The 26,226-nt window shown below is 37.9% G+C and overlaps 1 protein-coding gene and 1 pseudogene across 4 annotated transcripts in view; both read right to left on the bottom strand.

Annotated features, from left to right (window-relative positions):
- MIGA1 (mitoguardin 1) overlaps positions 1-26,226 on the bottom strand; it is a 93,796-nt gene that overhangs the window by 25,234 nt on the left and 42,336 nt on the right. For all 4 annotated transcript variants that reach the window (XM_068540157.1, XM_068540159.1, XM_068540158.1 and 1 more), the window contains exon 8: positions 8,127-8,227. In XM_068540157.1, coding sequence (XP_068396258.1) covers positions 8,127-8,227 — 101 coding nt within the window. The remainder of the gene's footprint in view (positions 1-8,126; positions 8,228-26,226) is intronic.
- Positions 527-6,684, bottom strand: LOC137761709 (small ribosomal subunit protein uS17-like; annotated as a pseudogene).

Below are 26,226 nucleotides of genomic sequence, written 5' to 3'. Positions count from 1 at the left end.
TAATAGAAAAGAAATAAAAAAGGAAATAAACCCACAATAACCACCTTCTAAAACGGCCCTCATAATGATTCTCTCTTTCTGGTACTTCATACCTCATCCCACGTTGAAGAGGGCTGACCTGTGTAACCAATAACATATAGAAATAATGGAGTGTGATTTCTGAGGCTAGATCATAACAGTCACTGCTTCTGTCTCACTCTCTCTTGGGGAAGCCAGGTGCCATGTTGTGAACAGGCTCCAGCAGTCCTATTGAAAAGTCCATAAAACCGTAAAAACTTAGGTTTTCTACCAACAGGGAGCACCAACATGCCATTCATGTAAGTGATCTTGGGGCAGATTCTCCAGCTCCAGTTAACCTTCAGACGACTGTAGCCCCAGCCAACATACTTGACTACAACTTCACAAAAGACCTCAAGCCAGAACCATTTCCAAATTCTTGACCCTCAGAACAATGAGATAACAAATATTTGCTATTGTTCTTATTATTGTATGGGAAATAACTGGGGGAGTGGGCAGGTGTCCAGTCTCAGAATTTCTGGAATCACTTCTTTGTGCTGGCAACCTCGGTGACCTTGAGCATGCTGAACTCGCAGTCTTGATCAGGGGCCAGCCTCCCCCACCGTGACAGTGTCACCAATCTGGATGCCCCTGAAGCGGGGGGACAGGTCCATGGACATATTCTTATGTATTTTTGGATGTAGTGGAGGTAGTCTCAGCGGACAACAATAGTCCTCTGCATCTACATCTTGGTCACCACACCAGATAGGATCTGCCCTCAGATGGAGACATTACCAGTAAAGGGACATTTCTTGTCAATGTAGGTGCCCTCAATGGCCTTCCGGGTGCCTTGAAGCCCAGGCCAATGTTCTTGTATTGCGGGAGCTTCTCCTCAACAGTTTCTCCAAGCAGGACCCTCTTTTTATTTTGAAAAATGGTGTCTGCTGCCTTTGGTAGGGACGCTCAGTCCAGCAGTCACTCCGTATCTAATATATGTGGCTTCACAATTAAATACCAAAACGACGGGCTCCTTGGATTAGCCCTAGGACTTAGTTCTCACAGGACTAACCCTAAGGCCCAAGAGCTCCAGAAAACCACCCCATAAGACGTGGATTTTAAGAAGGTGACTCCTAAAATGCTTGTGCCTCTATTAAACTCCAAGTGTGGAACCCCCAGGATTTAGAAGGCTCTAATCTAGATTAACACAAAGACACATGCCCTCTACTTGATTTAATCTTAGGAAACTGAGGACTCTGGCAATTAACTCCCAAACTGGGGCATGTGGTCCCACTCCTTAGCACACACTTCTGAGACCCAGGACAGGACCTACAGCCTTGGCACCAGCCCCCAGCCCACACCTGAATTCTATTGGTTTTAAGACAATAAGTTGTGGGTAATTTATTACATAGCAACAGATAACTAACATAACAGTGGAAATAATACTAAGAGCAAAAGGAAGACACACAGATTTCCAAACACTGGAAAGCAAATGGAAGTGTGTGGACAGATGAAAGAGATGAGGAAGCCATAGTCCAGAATAAGTTCAAGAGGGGATATAGTCAAAGAGGAGACATTTGCTAAGCAGAGCCTCAAAGAGAACCAGGCTCACAGTGAGCAGGTATGCAGGCAGGACTGAAGAAGAGGGATTGAAAATAGTAGTTTAAATGAAAGTCTGTCCAAACAACTGTAGTTGTCCTATATCTTATTCTACTCTCTGCCCCAGAAAAAAAGAATTTGCAACCAGAGAACATTTCTCTTTAAAAATTACTTGAACGGGGGCCTCCCTGGTAGCGCAGTGGTAAAGAACCTGCCTGCCAACGCAAGGGACACAGGTTCGAGCCCTGGTCCAGGAAGATCCCACATGCCGCGGAGCAACTAAGCCCATGAGCCACAACTACTGAGTCTGCGCTCTAGAGCCCGAGTGCCACAACTACTGAAGCCCACATGCCTCGAGCCTGTGCTCCGCAACAAGAGAAGCCCACGCACCGTAACGAAGAGCAGCCCCTGCTCGCCGCAACCAGAGAAAGCCCTCGCGTAGCAACGAAGACCCAATGCAGCCAAAAATAAATAAATAAATAAAATAAATTTATTTTTAAAAAAAATTACTTGAACGGAAATTCCGTGGCGGTCCAGTGATTAGGACTCCACGCTTTCACTGCCAAGGGCCCGGGTTCAATCCCTGGTCAGGGAACTAAGATCTCACAAGCTGCGCGGCGCAGCCAAAAATCAAACAAACAAAAATTACTTGAACTACCTGGGGAAAGTAAGTCTGCTAGGGTGAGTGATGGGTCCCCCGGAGTAAGGCCCTCTTCATTCTGAATCCAGGTGTGCCCTGACTATTAGGCTCTTTACAGACCATTCATCCTAAAGAAAAGCCTGCCCATCAGCAACCTCAAAGAAGTCAACTGAGGCCAGTTATCGTTCCTGTTCACCTATTCAAGGACGAAACAAACAGAAAACAATGCTCTAAACCTCCACAATCTACCTAAGGAAATCAGTCCAGTCACCAGCTAAGCTTTCAAATTTAAAAGGAAAACCATCAGCACAAGAATGAAAGCCCAAGATAAAAGAGACAAAACTAACCCCAGAGGAAGTAAGATAATTCCCGATTGCTATAAACAAGTGCTATCAAGTTAGAGAGGTACAGCAAAAGCTTTCCAAGCTTCCTTTTAGACTATGAGTATAGGTATCTGAATTATAAGAAATAAATTTTTTCTCTTTAAAGAGCACCCTAAAATTTATATATTAAACATACACACAGTGCAGAGTGGTAATTCTAAGAAAAACTAAATTTACAGCTAAAAACGCTCTCTCTGCAATATTAGTTTCTACCTATCAAATGACAATCTCTTTAACAGATGGGAGAGTTAGGAGAGTACTCAATGCAGTGGTACCCTAACATTAAAAAGACTTTTCAGAACTTGAAAATTAAGCTAAGTGAAAGAACATCAAACACAAAAGATCATATATTGTGTGATTCTATTTGTATGAAATGTCCAGAATAGGCAAATTCATAGAAACGGAAGGTATAGGAGTAAGTGCCAAGGGCGATTAGGCAGAGAAAAGGGAGAGAAAAGGGAGCGATGACCAGTAGGGAGGGGTTTCTTTTGGGGGTGATAAAAATGTTCCAGAATTAGAAAGTTTGCACAACTCTGAATATACTAAAAACCACTGAATTGTATACTTTGAAACAGTGAATTTTATAGTATGTGAATTATATCTCAATAAAGCTATTATTTTAAAAAAAGACTTTTCAGAGAAAAAAGGCTCTGGTTCCAAACCAATGTTTGGCAAAGCTTATACAGGAAAATTTTGTTAATCACTTTCACAAATGACTGACCAACCTTGGAGAAAAGCCTATGCCAGAACTTGTTTTAATAATCTAAATAGGCAAAAACTCTTTCTGATAATTCTGAATAAAGCTTTCAAATGATCACAAACTGTTTAACTTCATAAGGAGTTCTGGTCTTATTTTCTTAATAACTTTCTTCATTAAGCAGTTTTTCTTAAGTGCTTGGCAAATAGTAAATGCTATTAAAAGTAATTTAACAAACATTTCTTAGTACGCAATTTATCTTGGCACATTCACATTCTGAGATCATACATTTATACCCTAGAAGCATTCCTAGGAGGTTTCTCAGATAGTGAGCCCTTCTTGTGGTATTCATGCATTTTGTTTTCCATAAGGATTGTTTTTAAAATTTATCAAAGCTTTGTAACTTAAACCACAAATTTAAAGTGAGTACAATGAATACTTGGCAAAATATTTTTTAAGGTTGCATATTATAAAGAAACTTTAGAGCAATTTGCTCTAAAGGTATACTGTTCTTCACAGTGGAAAAAATGCAAAGTGACTTGCAATTCTCTTTACAAACCATTTAGGACATAAGTGTCTACAGAAAGAAAGATAAAAAGCATTTGACAAAATACAACATCCCTTTATGATAAAAATTCTCAACAAATTGGTATAGAAGGAATGTACCTCAACATAATAAAGGCCACATATGACAAGCCCACAGCTAACATCATATTCAACAGTGAAAGGTCGAAAACTCTTTCTCTAAGACCAAGAACAAGACAAGGGTGCCCACTCTCACCAATCCTACTGAACATAGCACTGTTAAGTTCTAGCCAGAGCAATTAGGCAAGAAACACAAGAAAAGACATTCAAATCAGAAAGGAGTAAAATTGCCTCTGTTTGTACATGATATGATCTTATACACAGAAAAACCCTAAAGACTCCACCAAAAAACTATTAGAACTAATAAACAAATTCAGTAAAGTTGCAGGATACAAAAATCAATATACAAAAATCAGTTCCATTTCTATACCCTAAAACAAACTATCAAAAAGAGAAATTAAGAAAAGTCCCATTCACAATAGCATCAAAAAGAGTAAAATACTTAGGAATAAATTTAACCGGGGAAATGAAAAATCTGTATAGTGAAAACTATAAGATTTTGATGAAGAAACTGAAGAAGACACGAATAAATGAAAAGATACTCGTGTTCATGGATCAGAAGAATTAATATTGTTAAAATGTCCATACTACCTAGAGCCATTAGAGATTCATTGCAATCCCTATCAAAATTCCAATGGAATTTTCCACAGAAACAGAAAAAAAAATCCTAAAATTTGTGTGGAACCACAAAAGACCCCAACTAGCCAGAGCAATCCTAAGAAAGAACAAAACTGGAGGTATTTTACTTCCTGATTTCATACAATAATACAAAGCTGAAGTAATCACACAGTATCATACTAGTACAAAAATAGACATAGACCAATGGAACAGAATCAAGAGCCCAGAAATAACCCTTGCATATAAAGTCAACCAATATTTGACAAAGGGGCCAAGAATATTCAGTGGGGAAAGGACTCTTCAATAAATGGTAGTGGGAAAACTGGATAACCACATGCAGAAAGACATTGGAACCCTATTTTACACCACTCACAGAAATTAACTCAAAATGAATTAAAGACATAAACATAAGACCTGAAACCATAAAACTCCTAAAACAAAAACACAGGGAGAAAAAGCTCCTTGACATTTGCCTTGACAACAATTTTTTGGATATGACACCCAAAGCACAAGCAACAATGCAAAAATAAACAAGTGGGACTGAATTAAACTAAAAAGCTTCTGTACAGAAAAAGAAACAATCGACAAAATGAAAAGGCAACCTACAGAATGGGAAAAAATATTTGCAAACCATCTATCTGATAAGGGGTTAATATTCAGAGGGCCTGAATAGACATTTTTCCAAAGAAGACACAAATGGCCAACAGGTACATTAAAAGGTGTTAAACATCACTAATCATTAGGGAAATGCAAATCAAAACTATAATGAAATATTACCTCAAATAGAATAGCTATCAGCAAAAAGACAAGCGATAACAAATGCTGGTGAGGATGTGGAGAAAAGGAAACCCTGGTGCATGGTTGGTAGATATGTAAACTGGTACAGCTACTACAGAAAACAACATGGATGTTCCTGAAAAAATTAAAAATATAATTCAGCAATCCTACTTCTTTTCTGGGTATATACCAAAAAATATAATTCAGGGCTTCCCTGGTGGCGTAGTGGTTAAGAATCCGCCTGCCAATGCAGGGGACACGGGTTTGAGCCCTGGTCCGGGAAGATCCCACATGCCGCGGAGCAACTAAGCCTGTGCACCACAACTACTGAGCCTGTGCTCTAGAGCCCACGAGCCACAACTACTGAGCCTGCGTGCCACAACTACTAAAGCCCGTGCACCTAGAGCCTGTGCTCCACAACAAGAGAAGCCACTGCAATGAGAAGCCCAAGCACCGCAACAAAGAGTAGCCCCCGCTCACCGCAACCACAGAAAAGCCCGCGTGCCGCAACGAAGACCCAACGCAGCCAAAAATAAAATAAAATAAATAAAATAAATAAATTAAAAAAATATATATGTATATAATTCAGCAATCCTACTTCTTTTCGGGTATATATCAAAAAAAAAAATGAAATCACTATCTTGAGATATCTGCATTCCCATGTTCATTGCAGCACTATTCACAATAGCCAAGAAATGGAAACAAGTCAAGTGTCCATCAATGGATGAATGGATAGAGAAGATGTGGTATACATATATTTATATATATTCAATGGAATATTATTCATCCATGAGAAAGAAAGAAATCCTGTCATTTGCAACAATATGTATGGGGCAGGGCCTTGAAGGCATTATGTTACGTGAAGTCAGACAGAGAAAGACAAATACAGGTCACCCTTCAACAATGTGGTGGTTAGGGGCGCTGACCCCCATGTGGTTGAAAATAGTCATCCCCTGGTTTCCTCAAAGGACTGGTTCCAGGACCTGCCTTGGATACCAAAATCCTCAGATGCTCAAGTCCTATTGTTGGCCCTTAGTATTCGCAGTTTCACATCCTCGGATTCAACCAACTGCAGATAATGTAGTATGTATTTATTGAAAAAAATCCACGTATAAATGCACCTACACAGTTCAAACCTATGCAGTTCAGGGTCAACTGTACTGTATGGTATCACGTACATGTGGGATCTAAAAAAGCCAAACCCATAGAAACAGAGATTTAGAATGGTGAGTGCCAGGAACTGGGGGTGGGAAAAATGGGGAGATGCTGGTCGAAGGGTACAAACTTCCACTTACAAGATGAATAAGTTCTGGGGATCTAATGTACAGCATGGTGACCCCAGTTAACAATACTACATTATATGCTTGAAAGTTGCTAAGAGAGTAGATCTTAAACATTCCCACCACAAAGAAAAAAAGGTAATCATGTGAGGTGCTGGAGGTGTTAACTAACCTTACTGTGTTCATTATTCCACAATATATGTGTATCAAATCATCACTTCGTACAGCTTAAACTTACACAAAGTTATATGTCAACTATATCTCAATAAAGCTAGAAAACACAGAAAGATAACCCTGTCTATATAGAATAGTAAAATGAAGAGGAAATAGCTTCTTCATAAAACAAGTAGATATGTTCTGTGTGTTGCAAACTATACAAGTATAAAAATATAAGGAAAAAGGTGAACAATTCAGGAGATGATACTGTAAGCAATAGCTAAAATATACATATACAGAAAAACCTTGAGACGATGAAAGATTATGGTCAGTACAGCTTTAAAAAAGGCAGAATCAAGGTTTAGGGTATAGGGTGTTGGAACACCTAAAGCTTTCCACACTAGAGCTTGAATTCACACATCAATTACAGATGTGTGATACTATCGATATGAAAAAGGACAGCATTAGTATCCAAAATCTACCATAAAAATGAAATAATTCTAAGACAAAATTGGCCATATGTGATTTTTTAAAGCTGTTTCAAGTAGAAAACATTATAAGAAGATGACCACTTTGCAATCTTCTCTTTGGATAAAAAATTTAAATCTCAGTGGAAAACAAATTACCCATAAATCTGTAATTCAGTGATCACCACTCCTTACACATCAGTGTATTTATATCTAGTCTTTTTTTCCTCAGCCTAAATACTCACATAATATACCACATACGTGTTTTTCTTTATTACAAAATTACAAGCATGCTCTCTATATAAAACCTACATACTACTCTTTTCACTTAACATATGTTCCCATGTCATTAAAAATTATTGGAAACATGTTTATGGCAATATAATACTTCAAATTATGGATGTTCCATAATTTGGCATTAAACTGTTGTCAGTTTTTCATTATTATTAAAAATGCTACAGTGAATATTTTTATATATAAATCTTTGAATCCGATCATTTCCTTGGAAAAAATACCTAGAGGTATGATCTCTCAGCTAAAGAATCTGAATATTTTTAAGACTCTTGATATAAGGTGAATTGCTTTCCATTGAGACACTTATATGCCTCACCCATAATCCACAGTGATGAAAGTGCTTATCTAAAGTTTGTTTATGTGTCCACCTCTCTAAAGAGACTCTAAGCTCCTGTGGGAACTTATATTCATGGTATATTCATCTTTGTTTCCTGGTATCATCTTTGTATCTCTGTATCTATCTACAGAGTTGATACTAAATAAATGGCTACTGAACTGAATTACAGCACAATGGCAAAACTGTATTCTCCACCTAAAAAGAATAAGAAATCCTCATTAGGAACATACTTGTCTCACCTCTGCTGCTGAAGCAAAAGAATCAGTTGATGTGACACTCAAGGTGTCTCTCAGGCCAAAGTCATCCATATTCCCCTTCATGGTGATATCTGTATCTTTATCTTAAAAGAAAAGGTGAAAAGTTCAGAAATTGACATTCCTTGTCATTGCCATATTTCATATGCTATGGTTGGTTTTTCTTCTTCTTTTTTTGTTTAAACATCAGTCTTTATTTAGGATTCTGGAATCTAAAAGGAAAACAATACAAATCAATGGGGTATAATCTGACAAGACTCTCAAAGTGCTTCAAACTGATTTTGAACACTGCCAAGCAGAGGAGAAAGTACTATAAAGGAGACATGTTTATTTTTAAAAGATATTAAACTATTTCAGATTTTAAAAGCTTTTGAGTAAATAATAACTTAAACTGGTATATAATAACTGGAGTTGGATTATCTACCAGCTATCAGCATATACCACAGATAGTTTGAAACAGAGCAATTTAAGTTGCAACTGGCCTTGCCCAAATTGGGATAACTGGTAGGTTCATTCAAATTAAATGAATTATTTGCATAAAATGTTGTCTGGCCAGTCACTTGTGATAAACTGACCAATTAAAATAACTCAGGAAGATATCTTCAGTCTTTAAGGTCTACTTTAAAACACTGAAAGGCCCAAAATGATCTGGTTTAGGCCCCTGATGTTTATTCTGCTTACTTGAGGATCAAATATAACTGCCCCAATGATTTTTTTTTAATTTATTTATTTTTTGGCCACACTGTGGCGGCTTGTGGGTCTTAGTTCCCCAACCAGGGATTGAACCTGGGCCCTTGGCAGTGAGGGCACAGCGTCCTAACCACTGGACCGCCAGGGAATTCCTCCCCAATGATTTAAAGGGTTGAAAAAGTTTAAAGGCATTTGTAAATGGCTAATATGACCATACCAAGACAGGCTACCTGTTACCAATACAAAGCATTCTGAATGTCGATGTCAATATCTTCACATACTATCATCAGGAATCTAACTGTTAACATTACATTTTCATTGGTACAGCTACTATGGAGAACAGTATGGAGGTTCCTTAAAAAACTAAAAATAGAGCTACCATATGATCTTGCAATCCATTCCTGGGCATATATATGGAGAAAAACATGGTCCGAAAGGATACATGCACCCCAATGTTCATTGTAACACTGTTTACAATAGCCAAGACATGGAAGCAACCTAAATATCCATCAACAGAGGAATGGATAAAGAGGATGTGGTACATATATACAACGGAGTCTCATTCAGCCATAAAAAAGAACGAAATAATGCCATTTGCAGCAACATGGATGGACCTAGAGACTGTCATACTAAGTGAAGTAACTCAGAGAAAGAGAAATATCTTAATGATATGGCTTATATGTGGAATCTAAAAAGAAATGATACAAATGAACTTACTTACAAAACAGAAACAGACTCACAGACTTAGAGAAGGAACTTATGGTTAGCAGGGAGGAAGGGTGGGGGGAAGGGATAGTTAGGGAGTTTGGGATTGACATGTACACACTGCTGTAGTTAAAATGGATAACCAACAAGGACCTACTGATTGGCACAGGGAACTCTGCTCAATATTATGTAACAACCTAAATGGGAAAAGAATTTGAAAAAGAATAGATATATATATATATATATATAACTGAATCACTTTTCTGTTTATAGTTTTTTAACTATCACAATATTGTTAATCAACTATACTCCAATATAAAATAAAAAGTTTAAAAAAAATTACATTTTCAAACAAATTCAGTACCTGCTTATAGATGTGACTACATTCTAGCAAGCAACTGATACTCTTCAAATTCTATCACAAGTATGAAAAAAGCAAAGAACAAAATATATACAGATTTTTACTTTGATTTTCAATCTGCTAAATTTGTCAGATACTTAATCTTCTTTGAAAAGAAATCGGAAATCTCTTTGGCTTTCATTAATTCAAATTTCTATTCCATCATTTTTTCCCAAAATAAAGTTCATTACCTTTACCATAAATGTTCCAAATCCTGTTTACAACCCCCAAGTACCAGAAAACAGACCTTTTGTGATGCTCTACAGGAAGTGTAAAGTTTTAAAAAATCCAAACCATTAATTTAGTTGAAACTCAAAAGTTTTGCCATTTGTATTCCAATCTCTAAGCCAAGCAGAAGAGCGAATTGGGACAAGGTTCATTCCTATTAAAGTATCAAAAATAACCATACGCATAGCATATTTTTTTCTACTTTATATTTGGTGGGACCATAGTTGACATTTTAACCATTTATCTTCCAAATTTAAGTTATAATTGTTTTCAAATGAAGCTTACATCAATCCTTTTAAAATACCTAACTTGTCAGTTCAAAATCCTACTACAAAATGACTATTAACAGAACAAAATCTGAGGTTAAATTATTCTATTTTCAAAAATAAAAGTTCTTTTAGGAATTTAAAATTTTTTCATCAAACTTGAGAACAAAACAACATAATCGTTTTATACTTATAAACAGCTATAAAACTGGTATTTTGGGGGCACTCAGGTATCCAGAAAAATTCCCAGTATTCTCTTTTCATTGCATATATGACCTTTGAAAATACATACACAAACTCTGAGGAATCAATTATTTACAAAATTAAATCAGCATTCATAACTTTCAAACCTTCATCTTATTTTCCATCATTGGTATTAATTCTGCAAAAAAAAAAATCACAGTACAACCTTCATTATGCCAAAGCACGTTTAAAGTGGGATTAAGTTACAAGTCAACTAAGTTAAATCTTGGTTCCATATGCCTTTTGCTATTTTCGGAGTAGAACACAGACATTTATCTTATGTCACTTTACCTTTCAGACATTACCCAGGAGCTGTTAAAAGTCTGTTTTACTTCACTCAACAGTAACCAGCCATTCAATGTCATCCAGATCAGCTACCATGGTTGTATTTTATTTTTTTAAAATCTAACAAAGACAAGTGGCTCAGAGGAACTGGAAAGTCTTACTCATTAAACCCAACTTCATAAACCACAGACCGTATCTCTCATTTCAGTAACTGTTATGATTCCTGGAATGACAGCTTACTAATTATGAAGAGAAATAATACATCTGTTTTTTAGATAAGCCAATAAAAAGTATAAAGAAAGAATATTAGGCAATATTTAATTGCTTTTGTGCAGTTTTAAAATTTTAATTTTTTTTTTTTTTTTTTTTAAGTTTTGGCTGTGTTGGGTCTTCATTGCTGCGTGCGGGTATTCCCTAGTTGCAGTGAGCAGGGGCTACTCTTCTTTGTGGTGTGTGGGCTTCTCATTGCGGTGGCTTCTCCTGTTGCGGAGCACAGGCTCTAGGCAGGCAGGCTTTAGTAGCTGTGGCACGCGGGCTCAGTAGTTGTGCCTTGCGGGCTCTAGTGCGCAGGCTCAGTAGTTGTGGCGCTCAGGCTTAGTTGCTCCGAGGCATGTGGGATCTTCCTGGACCAGGGCTCGAACCCGTGTCCCCTGCATTGGCAGGCGGATTCTTAACTACTGTGCCACCAGGGAAGCCCTGCCACATGTATTCTTTACTCAAGTTTTCGGTTTCTCTTGAATCTTCTCCAACATATACATTTCTCTCCTTCTGTTTCCTTGCCCCATGCTACCCAGGAACACATACTGTTTTATAATATGCAGCTCAAGTACTATCTAACCCCTGCATGCATTCTCCTCCATAAACTACTTAATTTGTTGCTTCTATGTCACGCAGTACAGAAAAGATGTTAAAACCATGGGTTCTGGAGCCAGACAGCTTAGATTCAGTCTGACTCTGCTACTTTTTAGCTGTGTAACCTCGGGTAAGTTTCTTATCTTCTTCATTCCTCAGTGTTCTCAACTGTAAATTCGGAATAAAATCTACCACACAGGATTGTGTGAGAATTAAACAAGTTAATACAGTCGGCCCTCCATAACTACAGGTTCCACATCAGAGGAGCCAACCAACCACAGATGGGGGAAAAAAAAATCCAGGATATTCCAAAGGCAAAGCTTGAATGTGCTGTGTGCCAAGAACTATTACATAGCACTTACATTGTATTTGCAACTATTCACATAATATTTACATTGTACTAGGTATTATAAGTAATCTAGAGATGATTTAAAGTATATGGGAGGATGTGCACAGGTTATATGCAAATACTACAACATTTTATATAAGGGACTTGAGCATCCACGGATTTTGGTATCCATGGGGAGTAGGGATGACTGTATATGTAAAGTAAGCACTGGATAAATGTTAGCTATTCATATTATTATGCAAAAGATAAGGACATACCATTTAATATATTCTCTGAATCTTTATTTAATTACTGCCTGAATATGCAACCTGTCTGTCCAGCTGAACTGAAACAACTTGAGTGGATGAACTTTCTTTTTTTCTCTTTCCTTTTTCTTTCATTTTTTCTTTTTTCTGATGGTTCCTACAGTTCTCAGTACAGCATTGAACACATTGTAAACTTAATTATTTGTTCACATAAACTAAATAAAACTTGTTATTATAGACTGACCATTCTCAACACATGAAAAATCCCTATTTTAAAGCCTCTCATGTATTTCCCCTGGGTTATTTTGCCTGTTCCATGACTTTAACTTGTTTTAAGAGCACTGTTAAAATTCTTATGTTTCTAAAATCCAACCCTAAATTAATTAAACTTATGATACTATAAACGTGAAATATGCAGCTTAAGCCCCTTAAGGACTCATCATTAACCTTAGAAGTGCCTAAAAGAAAGCTTTCCACATAATAGGGTGATTAAATATTAAAAAAATGCTCCATGTGTTGCCTCATTGGCTCTCAGTGGGGCAGCTTTTTTTTTTTTTAACCTTCTTAAATAGTAAATCTAACATTTTTAAGAACATTTTTTTACATGTCTCAATCATCCAGAACTTTTAAAACATTCATGCATAGACATAAACTATGTTTTTTGGAAGAACACTGAAAGTATACTGTTTACTTTTAACTAAATAGTCATATATTTTAGACCAAAAATCTGACTGGATTCACGTCTTCCTCCTTCTTTAACAATCTCATAATTCACATATTACTTAAGTTTTTTCCAAGGCAGAATTTGCTTGAAAGTTATACAAAGAAAAAGAAAAAAACTAGAAGACACTTCAGCTCTGGAACTTGGAACCTCAAGCCTGGATCTATTTCTTTAAACCAAACCAAGTGGGTTTTCTGCATGTCTCACTTTTGCCATGCCCAGGCATATTCTATTTTCTGTCACTTAGAAGGCATCAGGTCTATTTTAACTTCAGCAGATTCTAGTGGAGATTCCAAAGATGCCACTCTTCTTTTCAAATCCAGGCTGTCCACTGTGAATTTTATAACACCAACAAGAAGAGGAAGCCTGCCAAATGTCTCAATGTCATCTGACTTCTATGTCAGCAGCTATTCTCCAGATGATTTTTAGCAGTTTAAATATGACGTGGAACCTTATCTTTTTTATGGTTTTATTAAAAATGGAAAAGGTCCTGCTGCTGACAAGTTATTTTCCAGAATCTGCTATAATCTGTTAAAATAATTAAGAAATCTAGAAAATTACTGCTGTTCTTTGTTTATCCTGTATGACTATGTGCTCCATCCGTACTGTGGATAATTTTTTACTCTCATTTATTTTAATACTACAGAAAAGTTTGAGAGAAAAAAACAAACTGGAATACAAAAACCAAAAACAACATAGGGGAGGGGGAATTGGATGAAGGTAGTCAAAGGTACAAACTTCCAGGTATGTAATGTAAAACATGATAAATATAATTTGCACTACTGGATGTTATATATGAAAGTTGTTAGGAGAGTGAATCCTGGGACTTCCCTCGTGGTCCAGTGGTAAAGAATCTGCCTTACAACGCAGGGCACATGGGTTCGATCCCTGGTCAGGGAACTAAGATCCCACATACCGCAGGGCAACTAAGCCCGTGCCACAACTACTGAGTTTGTGCGCCTCAACTAGAGAGCCTGCATGCTGCACACTACAGAGCCGGGGCGTTCTCGACTCCACATGCCACAACTACAGACCCCACATGCTCTGGACCCCGCACGCCACAACTAGAGACAGAAAAACCCTCACACCACAACTAGAAAGAAGCCCGTGCACTGCAACGAGATCCCGCATGCCTCAACGAAGATCCTGCGTGCCACAACTGAGACGTGACACGGCCAAAAAGTAAATAAATAATAAATAAATCTAAAAAAGAGAGAGTAAATCCTAAGAGTTCACATCACAATAAAAAATTTTTTTTCCGTATTTCTTTTTTTTTGTATTGCCTATTTCACCATTTTATTGTTTTATGTATTTTTTTATACAACAGGTTCTTATTAGTTATCTATTTTATACATATTAGTGTATACATGTCAATCCCAATCTCCCAATTCATCCCACCACCACCACCACCCTCCCCGCTTTCCCCCTTTGGTGTCCATATGTTTGTTCTCTACATCTGTGTCTCTATTTCTGCCTTGCAAACTGGTTCATCTGTACCATTTTTTTAGATTCCACATATATACGTTAATATACGATATTTGTTTTTCTCTGACTTACTACACTCTGTATGACAGACTGTAGGTCCATCCACGTCTCTACAAACGACCCAATTTTGTTCCTTTTTATGGCTGAGTAATATTCCATTATATATATGTACCACAACTTCTTTATCCATTCATCTGTCGATGGGCATTTAGGTTGCTTCCATGATCTGGCTATTGTAAATAGTGCTGCAATGAACATTGGGGTGCATGTGTCTTTTTGAATTATGGTTTTCTCTGGGTATATGCCCAGTAGTGGGATTGCTGGGTCATACGGTAGTTCTATTTTTAGTTTTTTAATGAACCTCCATACTGTTCTCCATAGTATTAATTTACATTCCCACCAACAGTGCAAGAGGGTTCGCTTTTCTCCACACCCTCGCCAGCATTTGTTGTTTGTAGATTTTCTGATGATGCCCGTTCTAACAGGTGTAAGGTGATACCTCATTGTAGTTTTGATTTGCATTTCTCTAATTAGTGATGTTGAGCAGCTTTTCATGTGTCTCTTGGCCATCTGTATGTCTTCTTTGAAGAAATGTCTATTTAGGTCTTCTGCTCGTTTTCCGATTGGCTTGTTTTTTTTTTAATATTGAGCTGCATGAGCTGTTTATATATTTTGAAGATTAATCCTTTGTCTGTTGATTCGTTTGCAGATATGTTCTCCCATACTGAGGGTTGTCTTCTCGTCTTGTTTATGGTTTCCTTTGCTGTGCAAAAGCTTCGAAGTTTCATTAGGTCCCATTTGTTTATTTTTGTTTATATTTCCATTACTCTAGGAGGTGGGTCAAGAAAGATCTTGCTGTGATTTATGACAAAGAGTGTTCTTCCTATGTTTTCCTCTAAGAGTTTTATAGTGTCTGCTCTTACATTTGGGTCTTTAATCCATTTTGAGTTCATTTTTGTGTATGGTGTTAGGAAGTGTTCTAGTTTCATTCTTCTACATGTAGCTGTCCAGTTTGCCCAGCACCACTTATTGAAGAGGTTGTCTTTTCTCCACTGTATATCCTTGCCTCCTTTGTCATAGACTAGTTGACCACAGGTGCGTGGGTTTATCTCTGGGCTTTCTATCCTGTTTCACTGATCTATATTTCTGTTTTTGTGCAAGTACCATATTGTCTTGATTACTGTAGTTTTGTAGTACAGTCTTAAGTCAGGGAGTCTGATTCCTCCGGCTCCGTTTTTTTCCCTCAAGATTGCTTTGGCTATTCAGGGTCTTCTGTGTCTCCATACAAATTCTAAGATTTCTTTGTTCTAGTTCTGCAAAAAATGCCACTGGTAATTTGATAGGGATTGCAGTGAATCTGTAGATTGCTTTGGGTAGAATAGTCATTTTCACAATATTGAGTCTTCCAATCCAAGAACATGGTATATCTCTCCATCTGTTTGTGTCATCTTTGATTTCTTTCATCAGTGTCTTACAGTTTTCTGAGTACAGGTCTTTTACCTCCTCAGGTCGGTTTATTCCTAGGTATTTTATTCTTTTCTTTGCAACGGTGAATGGGATTGTTTCCTTAATTTCTCTTTCTGATCTTTTGTTGTTACTGTATAGGAATGCAAGAGATTTCTGTGCATTAATTTTGTATCCTGCAACTTTACCAAATCCATTGATTAGCTGTAGTAGTTTTCTCGTGGCATCTTTAGGATTATCCATGTATACTATCATGTCATCTCCAAACAGTGATAGTTTTACTTCTTTTCTAATTTGTATTCCTTTTATTTTTCTTCTCTGATTGCCTTGGCTAGGACTTCCAAAACTACGTTGAATAACAGTTGAGAGAGTGGACATTCTTCTCTTGTTCCTGATCTTTGAGGAAATGCTTTCAGTTTTTCACCATTGAGAATGATGTTTGTTGTGGGTCTGTCGTATATGGCCTTTATTATGTTGAGGTAGGTTCCCTCTATGCCCACTTTCTGGAGAGTTTTTATCATAAATGGGTGTTGAATTTTGTCAAAAGCTTTTTCTGCATCTATTGAGATGATCATATGGTTTTTATTCTTCAATTTGTTAATATGGTGTATCACATTGATTGAGTGGTGTATATTGAAGAATCCTTGCATCCCTGGGATAAATCCCACTTGATCATGGTATATGATCCTTTTAATGTGTTGTTGGATTCTGTTTGCTAGTATTTTGTTGAGGATTTTTGCATCTATATTCATCAGCGGCATTGGTCTATAATTTTCTTTTTTGTAGTATTTTTGTCTGGTTTTGGTATCAGGGTGATGGTAGCCTCACAGAATGAGTTTGGGAGTGTTTCTTCCTCTGCAATTTTTTGGAAGAGTTTGAGAAGGATGGGTGTTAGCTCTTCTCTATGATAGAATTCACCTGTGAAGCTATGTGGTCCTGGACATTTGTTTGTTAGATGATTTTTAATCACAGTTTCAATTTCATTACTTGTGATTGGTCTGTTCATATTTTCTATTTCTTCCTAGTTCAGTCTTGGAAGGTTATACCTTTCTAAAAATTTGTCCATTTCTTCCAGGTTGTCCATTTTATTAGGGTAGAGTTGCTTTTAGTAGTCTCTTATGATGCTTTGTATTTCTGTGGTGTCCGTTTTAACTTCTCCTTTTTCATTTCTAATTTTATTGATTTGAGCCCTCTCCCTCTTTTTCTTCATGAGTCTGGCTAAAGGATTATCAATTTTGTTCACCTCCTCAGAGAACCAGCTTTAATTTCATTGATCTTTCCTATTGTTTTCTTTGTTTCTATTTCATTTATTTCTGCTCTAATCTTTATCATTTCTTTCCTTCTACTAACATTAGGTTTTGTTTGTTCTTCTTTCTTTAGTTCCTTTAGGTGTAAGTTTAGATTGTTTATTTGAGATTTTTCTTGTTTCTTGAGTTAGGAGTGTATTGCTATACACTTCCCTCTTAAAACTGCTTTTGCTGCATCCCACAGGTTTTGGATCATCATGTTTTTGTTGTCATTTGTCTCTAGGTGTTTTTTGATTTCCTCTTTGATTTCTTCAATGATCTCTTGGTTATCTAGTAATGTATTGTTTAGCCTCCATGTGTTTCTGTTTTTTATGTTTATTTTCCTGTAATTATTTCTAATCTCATAGCGTTGTGGTTGGAAAAGATGCTTGATATGATTTCAATTTTCTTAACTTTACCGAGGCTTGATTTGTGACCCAAGATGTGATCTATCCTGGAGAATGTTCCATCTGCACTTGAGAAAAAAGAGTATTCTGTTGTTTTTGGATGGAATGTCCTATAAATATCAATTAAGTCCATCTTGTTTAATGTATCATTTAAAGCTTGTGTTTCCTTATTTATTTTCATTTTGGATGATCTGTCCATTGGTGAAAGTGGGGTGTTAAAGTCCCCTACTATGACTGTGTTACTGTCGATTTCCCTTTTTATGGCTGTTAGCATTTGCCTTATGTATTGAGGTGCTCTTATGTTGGGTGCATAAATATTTACAATTGTTATATCTTCTTCTTGGATTGATCCCTTGATCATTATGTAGTGTCCTTCCTTGTCTCTTGTGATAGTCTTTATTTTAAAGTCTATTTTGTCTGATATGAGAATTGCTACTCCAGCTTTCTTTTGATTTCCATTTGCATGGAACAACTTTTTCCATCCCCTCACTTTCAGTCTGTATGTGCCCCTAAGTCTGAAGTGGGTCTCTTGCAGACAGCATATATATGGGTCTTGTTTTTGTATCCATTCAGTGAGCCTGTGTCTTTTGGTTGAAGCATTTAATCCATTCACATTTAAGGTAATTATTGATATGTATGTTCCTATTACCATTTTCTTAATTGTTTTGGGTTTGTTTTTGTAGGTCCTTTTCTGCTCTTGTGTTTCCCACTTGAGAAGTTTCTTTAGCATTTATGGTAGAGCTGGTTTGGTGGTGCTGAATTATCTTAGCTTTTGCTTGTCTGTAAAGCTTTTGATTTCTCCATCAAATCTCAATGAGATCTTTGCCGTGTAATCTTGGTTGTAGGTCTTCCCTTTCATCTCTTTAAATATGTCATGCCACTCCCTTCTGGCTTGTAGCCTTTCGCCTGATATCAGCTGTTAACCTTATGGGAGTTCCCTTGTATGTTATTTGGCGTTTTTCCCTTGTTGCTTTTAATACTTTGTCTTTAATTTCTTTTTTTAAAATAAATTTATTTATTTATTTTTGGCTGCATTGGGTCTTCGTTGCTGCACGCCGGCTTTCTCTAGTTGCGGCGAGTGGGGGCTACTCTTCTTTGCGGTGTGCGGGCTTCTCATTGTGGTGGCTTCTCTTGTTGCGGAGCACAAGCTCTAGGTGCACAGGCTTAGTTGCTCTGCGGCACGTGGGATCTTCCTGGACCAGGGCTCGAACCCACGTCCCCTGCATTAACAGATGGATACTTAACCACTGCGCCACCAGGGAACTCCCTTGTCTTTAATTTTTGTCAATTTGATTACTATGTGTCTCGGCATGTTTTTCCTTGAGTTTATCCTGCCTGGGACTCTCTGCGCTTCCTGGACTTGGGTGGCTATTTCCTTTCCCATGTTAGGGAAGTTTTCAACTATAATCTCTTCAAATATTTTCTCGGGTGCTTTCTCTCTCTTTTCTCCTTCTGGGACCCATATGATGCGAATGTTGGTGTGTGTAATGTCGTCCCAGAGGTCTCTTAGGCTGTCTTTATTTACTTTCATTCTTTTTTCTTTATTCTGTTCCATGGCAGTGAATTCCACCATTCTGTCTTCCAGGTCATTTATCCATTCTTCTGCCTCAGTTATTCTGCTATTGATTCCTTCTAGTGTAGTTTTCATTTCAGTTATTGTATTGTTCATCTCTGTTTGTTCTTTAATTCTTCTAGGTCTTTGTTAAACATTTGTTGCACCTTCTCGATCTTTGCCTCCATTCTTTTTCCGAGGTCCTGGATCATCTTCACTATCATTATTCTGAATTCTTTTTCTGGAAGGTTGCCTATCTCCACTTCATGTAGTTGTTTTTCTGGGGTTTTATATTGTTCCTTCATCTGGTACATAGTCCTCTGCCTTTCCATTTTGTCTATCTTTCTGTGAATGTGGTTTTCATTCCACAGGCTGCAGAATTGTAGTTCTTCTTGCTTCTGCTGTCTGCCCTCTGGTGGATGAGGCTATCTAAGAGGTTTGTGCAAGCTTCTTCTTTTTTTTTTTTTAAAAAGCTCCAATTTCCTATTTCAAACATCTTTTATTTTTTTTTAATTTTTTAATTAATTAATTAATTTATTTATTTATGGCTGTGTTGGGTCTTCCTTTCTGTGCGAGGGCTTCCTCTAGTTGCGGCAAGCGGGGGCCACTCATCATTGCGGTGTGCGGGCCTCTCACCATCGCGGCCTCTCTTGTTGCAGAGCACAGGCTCCAGACGCGCAGGCTCAGTAATTGTGGCTCACGGGCCCAGTTGCTCCGCGGCATGTGGGATCTTCCCAGACCAGGGCTCGAACCCGTGTCCCCTGCATTGGCAGGCAGACTCTCAACCACTGCGCCACCAGGGAAGCCTGTGCAAGCTTCTTGATGGGAGGGACTGGTGGTGGGTAGATCTGGGTGTTGCTCTAGTGGACAGAGCTCAGTAAAACTTTAATCCACTTGTCTGCTGATGGGTGGGGCTGAGTTCCCTCCCTGTTGGTTGTTTAGCCTGAGGTGACCCAGCACTGGAGCCTACAGACCCTTTGGTGGGGCTAATGGCAGACTCTGAGAGGGCTCACACCAAGGAGTACTTCCCAGAACTTCTGCTGTCAGTGTCCTTGTCCCCACGGTGAGCCACCGCCACCCTGTCTCTGCAGGAGACCCTCCAACACTAGCAGGTAGGTCTGGCTCAGTCTCCTATGGGGCCACTCCTCCTTTCCCCGGGTCCTGATCGCACACTACTTTGTGTGTGCCCTCCAAGAGTGGAGTCTCTGTTTCTCCCGGACCTATCGACGTCCTGCAATCTAATCCCGCTAGCCTTCAAAGTCTGATTCTCTGGGAACTCCTCCTCCTGTGGCTGGATCCCCAGGTTGGGAATCCTGACATGGGGCTCAGAACCTTAATTCCAGTGGGTGGACTTCTGTGGTATAAGTGTTCTCCAGTTTGTGAGTCACCCAACCAGCAGTTATGGGATTTGATTTTATTGTGATTGTGCCCCTCCTTCCATCTCATTGTGGTTTCTCCTTTGTCTGTGGATGTGGGGTGTCTTTTTTGGTGAGTTCCAGTGTGTTCCTGTTGATGACTGTTCAGCAGTTAGCTGTGATTCCAGTGCTCTTGCAAGAGGGATGATTGCATGTCCTTCTACTTGCCATCTTGAACCAATCTCCTTTCCCTATTTCTTTAATTTTGTATCTATATGAGATGATGGATGTTCACTAAACTTACTGTGGTAAACATTTCATGATGTATGTAAGTCAAATTATTATGCTGTACACCGTAAACTTACACAGTGCTATATGTCAATTAAAATAAAACTGGAATCAAGAAACCCATAATTTCAGAAAGTGAAAGAACTGAGTGAGCTAACATGATATTTTCTTGATTTTTCCCTCAATGTACCTTAATATTGAAAAGAGTAGCAATGAAATCCACTGGAGCAAAAGAAAGGCTATCTGATCAATTCTTGATATGTTATAACTTACACAAGTTTGCCTATGTGAAATAGTACATGCACAAAACAGCCTGATACTATGTCACTACTCAAAACAATAGTTCCGCAACAGTTGTCGGTGGCTTTCCCCGTTTATCAAAACTTCTTATATGCCATGATTGGCCAACGTAACAACTGTGATTCCTAACTGGGAAATACAGCTGCCAATGCAAAACAAGTAATAGAAGGAAAGAGAAAGGAGTAACAGCACTTTATACCTTTTTTAGGAGAAGAAAGAAGTAACTGGATTACCCAAAGGGCAAAAAGTAATTAAGGGTAGGTCTGCAGTTATGGCGACTTTAATGGGGCCACTAGAACCGCTGGTCACTCTGCACATTACACAAAGGCCCCTGGCCGATGGGACAAGTGGGGGCAGGACTCCAGCCCACATCTTAGGCCTACATCTTCCTGGAAGAAGTTGAACCTTTTTCTTATCACAAACGTGCCCTTTCCAAGAGGCTACATGGGCCTTTATCTAAATCAAACAAAGGCCTTGGATGGGCTAGTGCAGGTCCTGTACTTAGAAATCCAAGTGGATAAGATATAACTCTAATACAAAAAAGGCAAAGGCAAGAAGCAGGAATTTCCCTTGTGTGTGGCACCCCAGCAATTTTCATTATACTGCTTTCATCTCTGAACCGATTTTGACTTGCATATATAACACCACTTACACTTCATTTTGTAGTTTTGTTAAACACTTTGAAATTAAGATTATGAACCTTAATGCGTGAGAGAAAATTACAGGGCAAATTTCTCATATGTTCTGCAATTTGCAGTCTGTATATTTAGAGGTCTGAGTATACAAGTTAGGCCTGTAATTCATGTCACTCCCTAAAAATAAACCCTCAGGGAGTTTATCCTCTGACCACAGTGATTCTGCAGGAAAGGAAAAGGACAAGGTCATAGAGTGTCAACTCTGGGCTGTCTGACGTTTGACATAAGATGATAGGTTGAGGTTATTTCCTCTTGCTGCTGCGCTCTTTCAATATCGCTAAATGTTCTATCTGGCTGCTTACCAAAAGAGAAGAAAAACGTCTCTCTAGCGGTCGGGAGGTCCCACTTTACAGCTTTTCCTGTTCTCTGACAGAGAATTTGTGCAGTCAGTACTAGGCTGGAAAAATCTCTAATTTCCCCTGAAATCCTATGCATAAGGGAGCAGAAAGAAAGATGGATAAAATATTTAAACTGTACCAGTCAATGTTTCCACAATCTCCTGCAAACAAGTAAATTTGATTATGACTTCTTATAATTCTCAGTGGCTCCCTGTTGCCTAAGGTATAAAACAAAGACCTTCAAGATTTATCTCCTGCCCACCTTTTTAGATTCATTTCCCACCACTCTCCTACATATACTGTGTTCCCAAGACATATCAAACAACTTATAGTTCCCTAAACAGGCTCCACTCTACACCTTGATCCATGTTATTCCTTCCACTGGGAATGCTCTTTTCTCACGTTCCTGGTGGACTGTCTTTCTTCAAGTGTCACACTTTTCTTTGTGTGACACCTCCACAGCACCTTCTAAACACATTATTACAGCACTTACTTCACTGTGCTATAAAATTTTTTAATGCCTATCTCCAAAACTAGACTCTAAAAGCAAGAGTGAAATCTTCTTCATTCTTGTCTCTCCAGTGCCTTATATCATGTTTGACATATACCAGGAAATCAAATGTTTGCTAAATAAATATTCCAGGCCTAAGATTCTGAGTTCATTCTGTTCAAAAAATAGATTATAAAGAGGCCTAAACACATATCTGAAATATGCAAAGCGATGCTGTTAAGCTACAAAAATTCCTGGTTTGTTTTTAAGGGCTAAATTTGTTCCTACACATCATTATAAAAGAATTTCAAAGTCCTTTGCTTCAGCCAAAAAAACAACATTTATCAAACTTATGGCTTCAGAGTTGCCTGCTAACATGGTTATTGCAAACACATACTATTCTTTACAGAATATGTAAGCATACAACAACATGGATGCAACTAGAGATTATCACACTAAGTGAAGCAAGTCAGAAAGAGAAAGACAAATATCATATGATATCACTTATATGTGGAATCTAAAATATGACACAAATGAACCTATCTATGAAACAGAAACAGAATCACAGACACAGAGAACAGACTGGTGGTTGCCAAGGGGGCAGGGGGTGGGAGAGGGATGGATTGGGAGTTTGGGATTAGCAGATGCAAACCAGTATATATAGAATGGATAAACAAGGTCCTACTGTATAGCACAGGGAACTATATTCAATATCCTATGATAAACCATAATGGAAAAGAATATGAAAAAGAATCTATCTATATATATATATATGTATAACTGAGTCACTTTGCTGTACAGAAGTAATTAACACAACATTGTAAATCAACTATACTTCAATCTTAAAAAAGAGAGAAAATATAAGCATACAAACTACAAAGCCCAATTAATTTTAAAAGAAATCTAAAGTATAGATTAAACTTTATCTGTTGTAAACCATATCAACTAAATAATATGCCCAAGAAATTGTAAGCAAGCTTCATTTGTCATTAATCAGGTTTATTTTTACACTGGTATTAAATTCAGCAATCTGGTCCTGCCCTAATAATCTAACCAAAGTGAGTAAAAAATAATCTTAATTCCTGAATGCACTGTTACAGAAATAAACTACCAAACTGCGTAATGATGTATACTCTGCATGATATGATGATAAGAAAAGTCTCCTAAAATATAACACCATTCCTTGGTGTTAGTTGTTGTGACCAACTAAAGTCTTATTTTTTCCAAAATAATTCAAATAACATAAATTTCTGTTTAATATGAAAAATATATATGTTTTTATTGTGTAATATTTGATATGTACAAAAACTATATATAGCATAAGTGCATATTTTGAATCAAAATACTAAAACAAACATTTGTGAATCTACTACCCATTTACAACCACTTTTCTTTTCTTTTTCTTTTTTTTCTTTTTTTGGCTGCACCATGTGCCTTGCTTCCCAATCAGGTATCGAACCCAGGGCCCCAGCAGTGGAAGCACAGAGTCCTAACTACTGGACCGCCAGGGAATTCCCTACAGCCACTTTTCAACATTTACAAAATTATTTACTTATTAAGGAAAAAATAATAAAATCATTCAGAAGACACTACTGTAAATATTATCTCCTTACCTGATAATCATGAATCTCCAAATGAATTTCATAGATATTCAGCAAAAACAGCAGCAGATAACCAAAGATAACCAAATGCCCCAAACCCTTACCTTAGGCTCTTAAACAGACTGAGGGCACTTCAGTTGGGAAGTACGGGAAAGAATGGAGGTGGGAACGAAAAGTTAAAAGAAGGATCTTCTGCTTTGTAGAGGGAGCTTAAGCTCTGAGTTTTACAAAATAGCTCAGTATTAAGGTTTATACTAATCTATATGGTATTCTAACTGCTTCCTAAAAGTCTTAATTGGCCAATCAGACCACAAGTAACCTGAAAACAGGCACTTTAGTCCTTATTTCGTCTGCACGTCATCACACATAAGGCATACAATAAACAGTTAAATAAATATTTGCAAGGTGACTTTTAAGCTTTAATTCACCTTAGCAGTATTCACGAGTCCCTACATCAACACTCTTGTAACCTAACTGGGAGCCTACAGCAATAGGGGCACCGTCTTTGATTCTGTGTAGTGGGCCAGCTAACTCATGGTCCTCCTTTCTACACAGCTCTCTTCAGAGGCAAAAAGACTCTAAGAATCTATCCAGAGCAGTAAGATGGGGGGAAAAAAAGAAGGAAAGAAAAGAACGCATAAAGGTCGGAAAAAAGCATAAGGGTTGGAAAGAAAGAAAGAAAAATAAACAGGTTATCATTCATAGATACGTGGTCTAGATAAAAATTCCAAAAGAACCCATGACAGGGACTTCCCTGGTGGTCCAGTGGGTAAGACTCCATGTTCCCAATGCAGGGAGTCCGGGTTCAATCCCTGGTTGGAGAACTAGATCCCATATGCATGCCGCAACTGAGAGTCCGCATGCTGCAACTAAGAAGTCCACATGCTGCAACTAAGAAGTCCGCATGCCGCAACTAAGAGTCCGCATGCCGCAACTAAGAAGTCCGCAGGCCACAACTAAAGATCCCATGTGTGGCAACGAAGACCCCACGTGCCGCAACTAAGACCCGGTGCAACCAAATCAGTCAATCAATCAATCAATATTAAAAAAAAAAAAGAATCTATGACAAATTACTGGTGGCAGAACTAAGAGTTAATAAGAGTTGTTGATAATATTCAAATGCAAATATCAACAACATTTTAGATACCAGCAATAAAAAATTAGAAAATAAATTTAGAAAAGATACCATGTACAATGACAACAAAACTATAAAGGACTTAGGAATGAAGATATATAAGACCTCTGTGGAGAAAACTATAAAAAACTATGAAAGACATAAAAGACTTAAGTAAATGAAGAGCCATATCATGTTTGTAGATGAAAACATTAATATTATGAAGATATAAATTCTCCCACAAGCCGACCTAAAAATGCAAAGCAATAATCAAAATCTCAAGAGGGGCTTTCATGAAACTTGACAAGCTGTCCTAAACTTCACATGGAAAAGCAAAGGGCTAAAAATAGCCAAAGCAATCACAGTGCAGACTTCCCCGGTGGTGCAGTGGTTAAGAATCTGCCTGCCAATGCAGGAGACACAGGTTCAATCCCTGGTCCGGGAAGATCCCACATGTGGCGGAGCAACTAAGCCCGTGCGCCACAACTATAGAGCCTGCGCTCTAGAGCCCACGAGCCACAACTACTGAGCCCGTGTGCTGCAACTACTGAAGCCCGCGTGCCCATAGAGCCCGTGCTCCGCAACAAGAGAAGCCACCTCAATGAGAAGCCCACATACTGCAACAGACCCAATGCAGCCAAAAATAAATTAATTAATTAAAATTAAAGAACTTAAAAAAAACAGAACACAGTGAATGGACTCACCCTGTCAGGTGTCAAGATTCAT

This window comes from Eschrichtius robustus, chromosome 3, assembly GCF_028021215.1.
Source record: "Eschrichtius robustus isolate mEscRob2 chromosome 3, mEscRob2.pri, whole genome shotgun sequence".
In the NCBI taxonomy this organism is placed as follows: domain Eukaryota; kingdom Metazoa; phylum Chordata; class Mammalia; order Artiodactyla; family Eschrichtiidae; genus Eschrichtius; species Eschrichtius robustus.
This window is presented reverse-complemented; position numbering and strand designations above follow the sequence as displayed.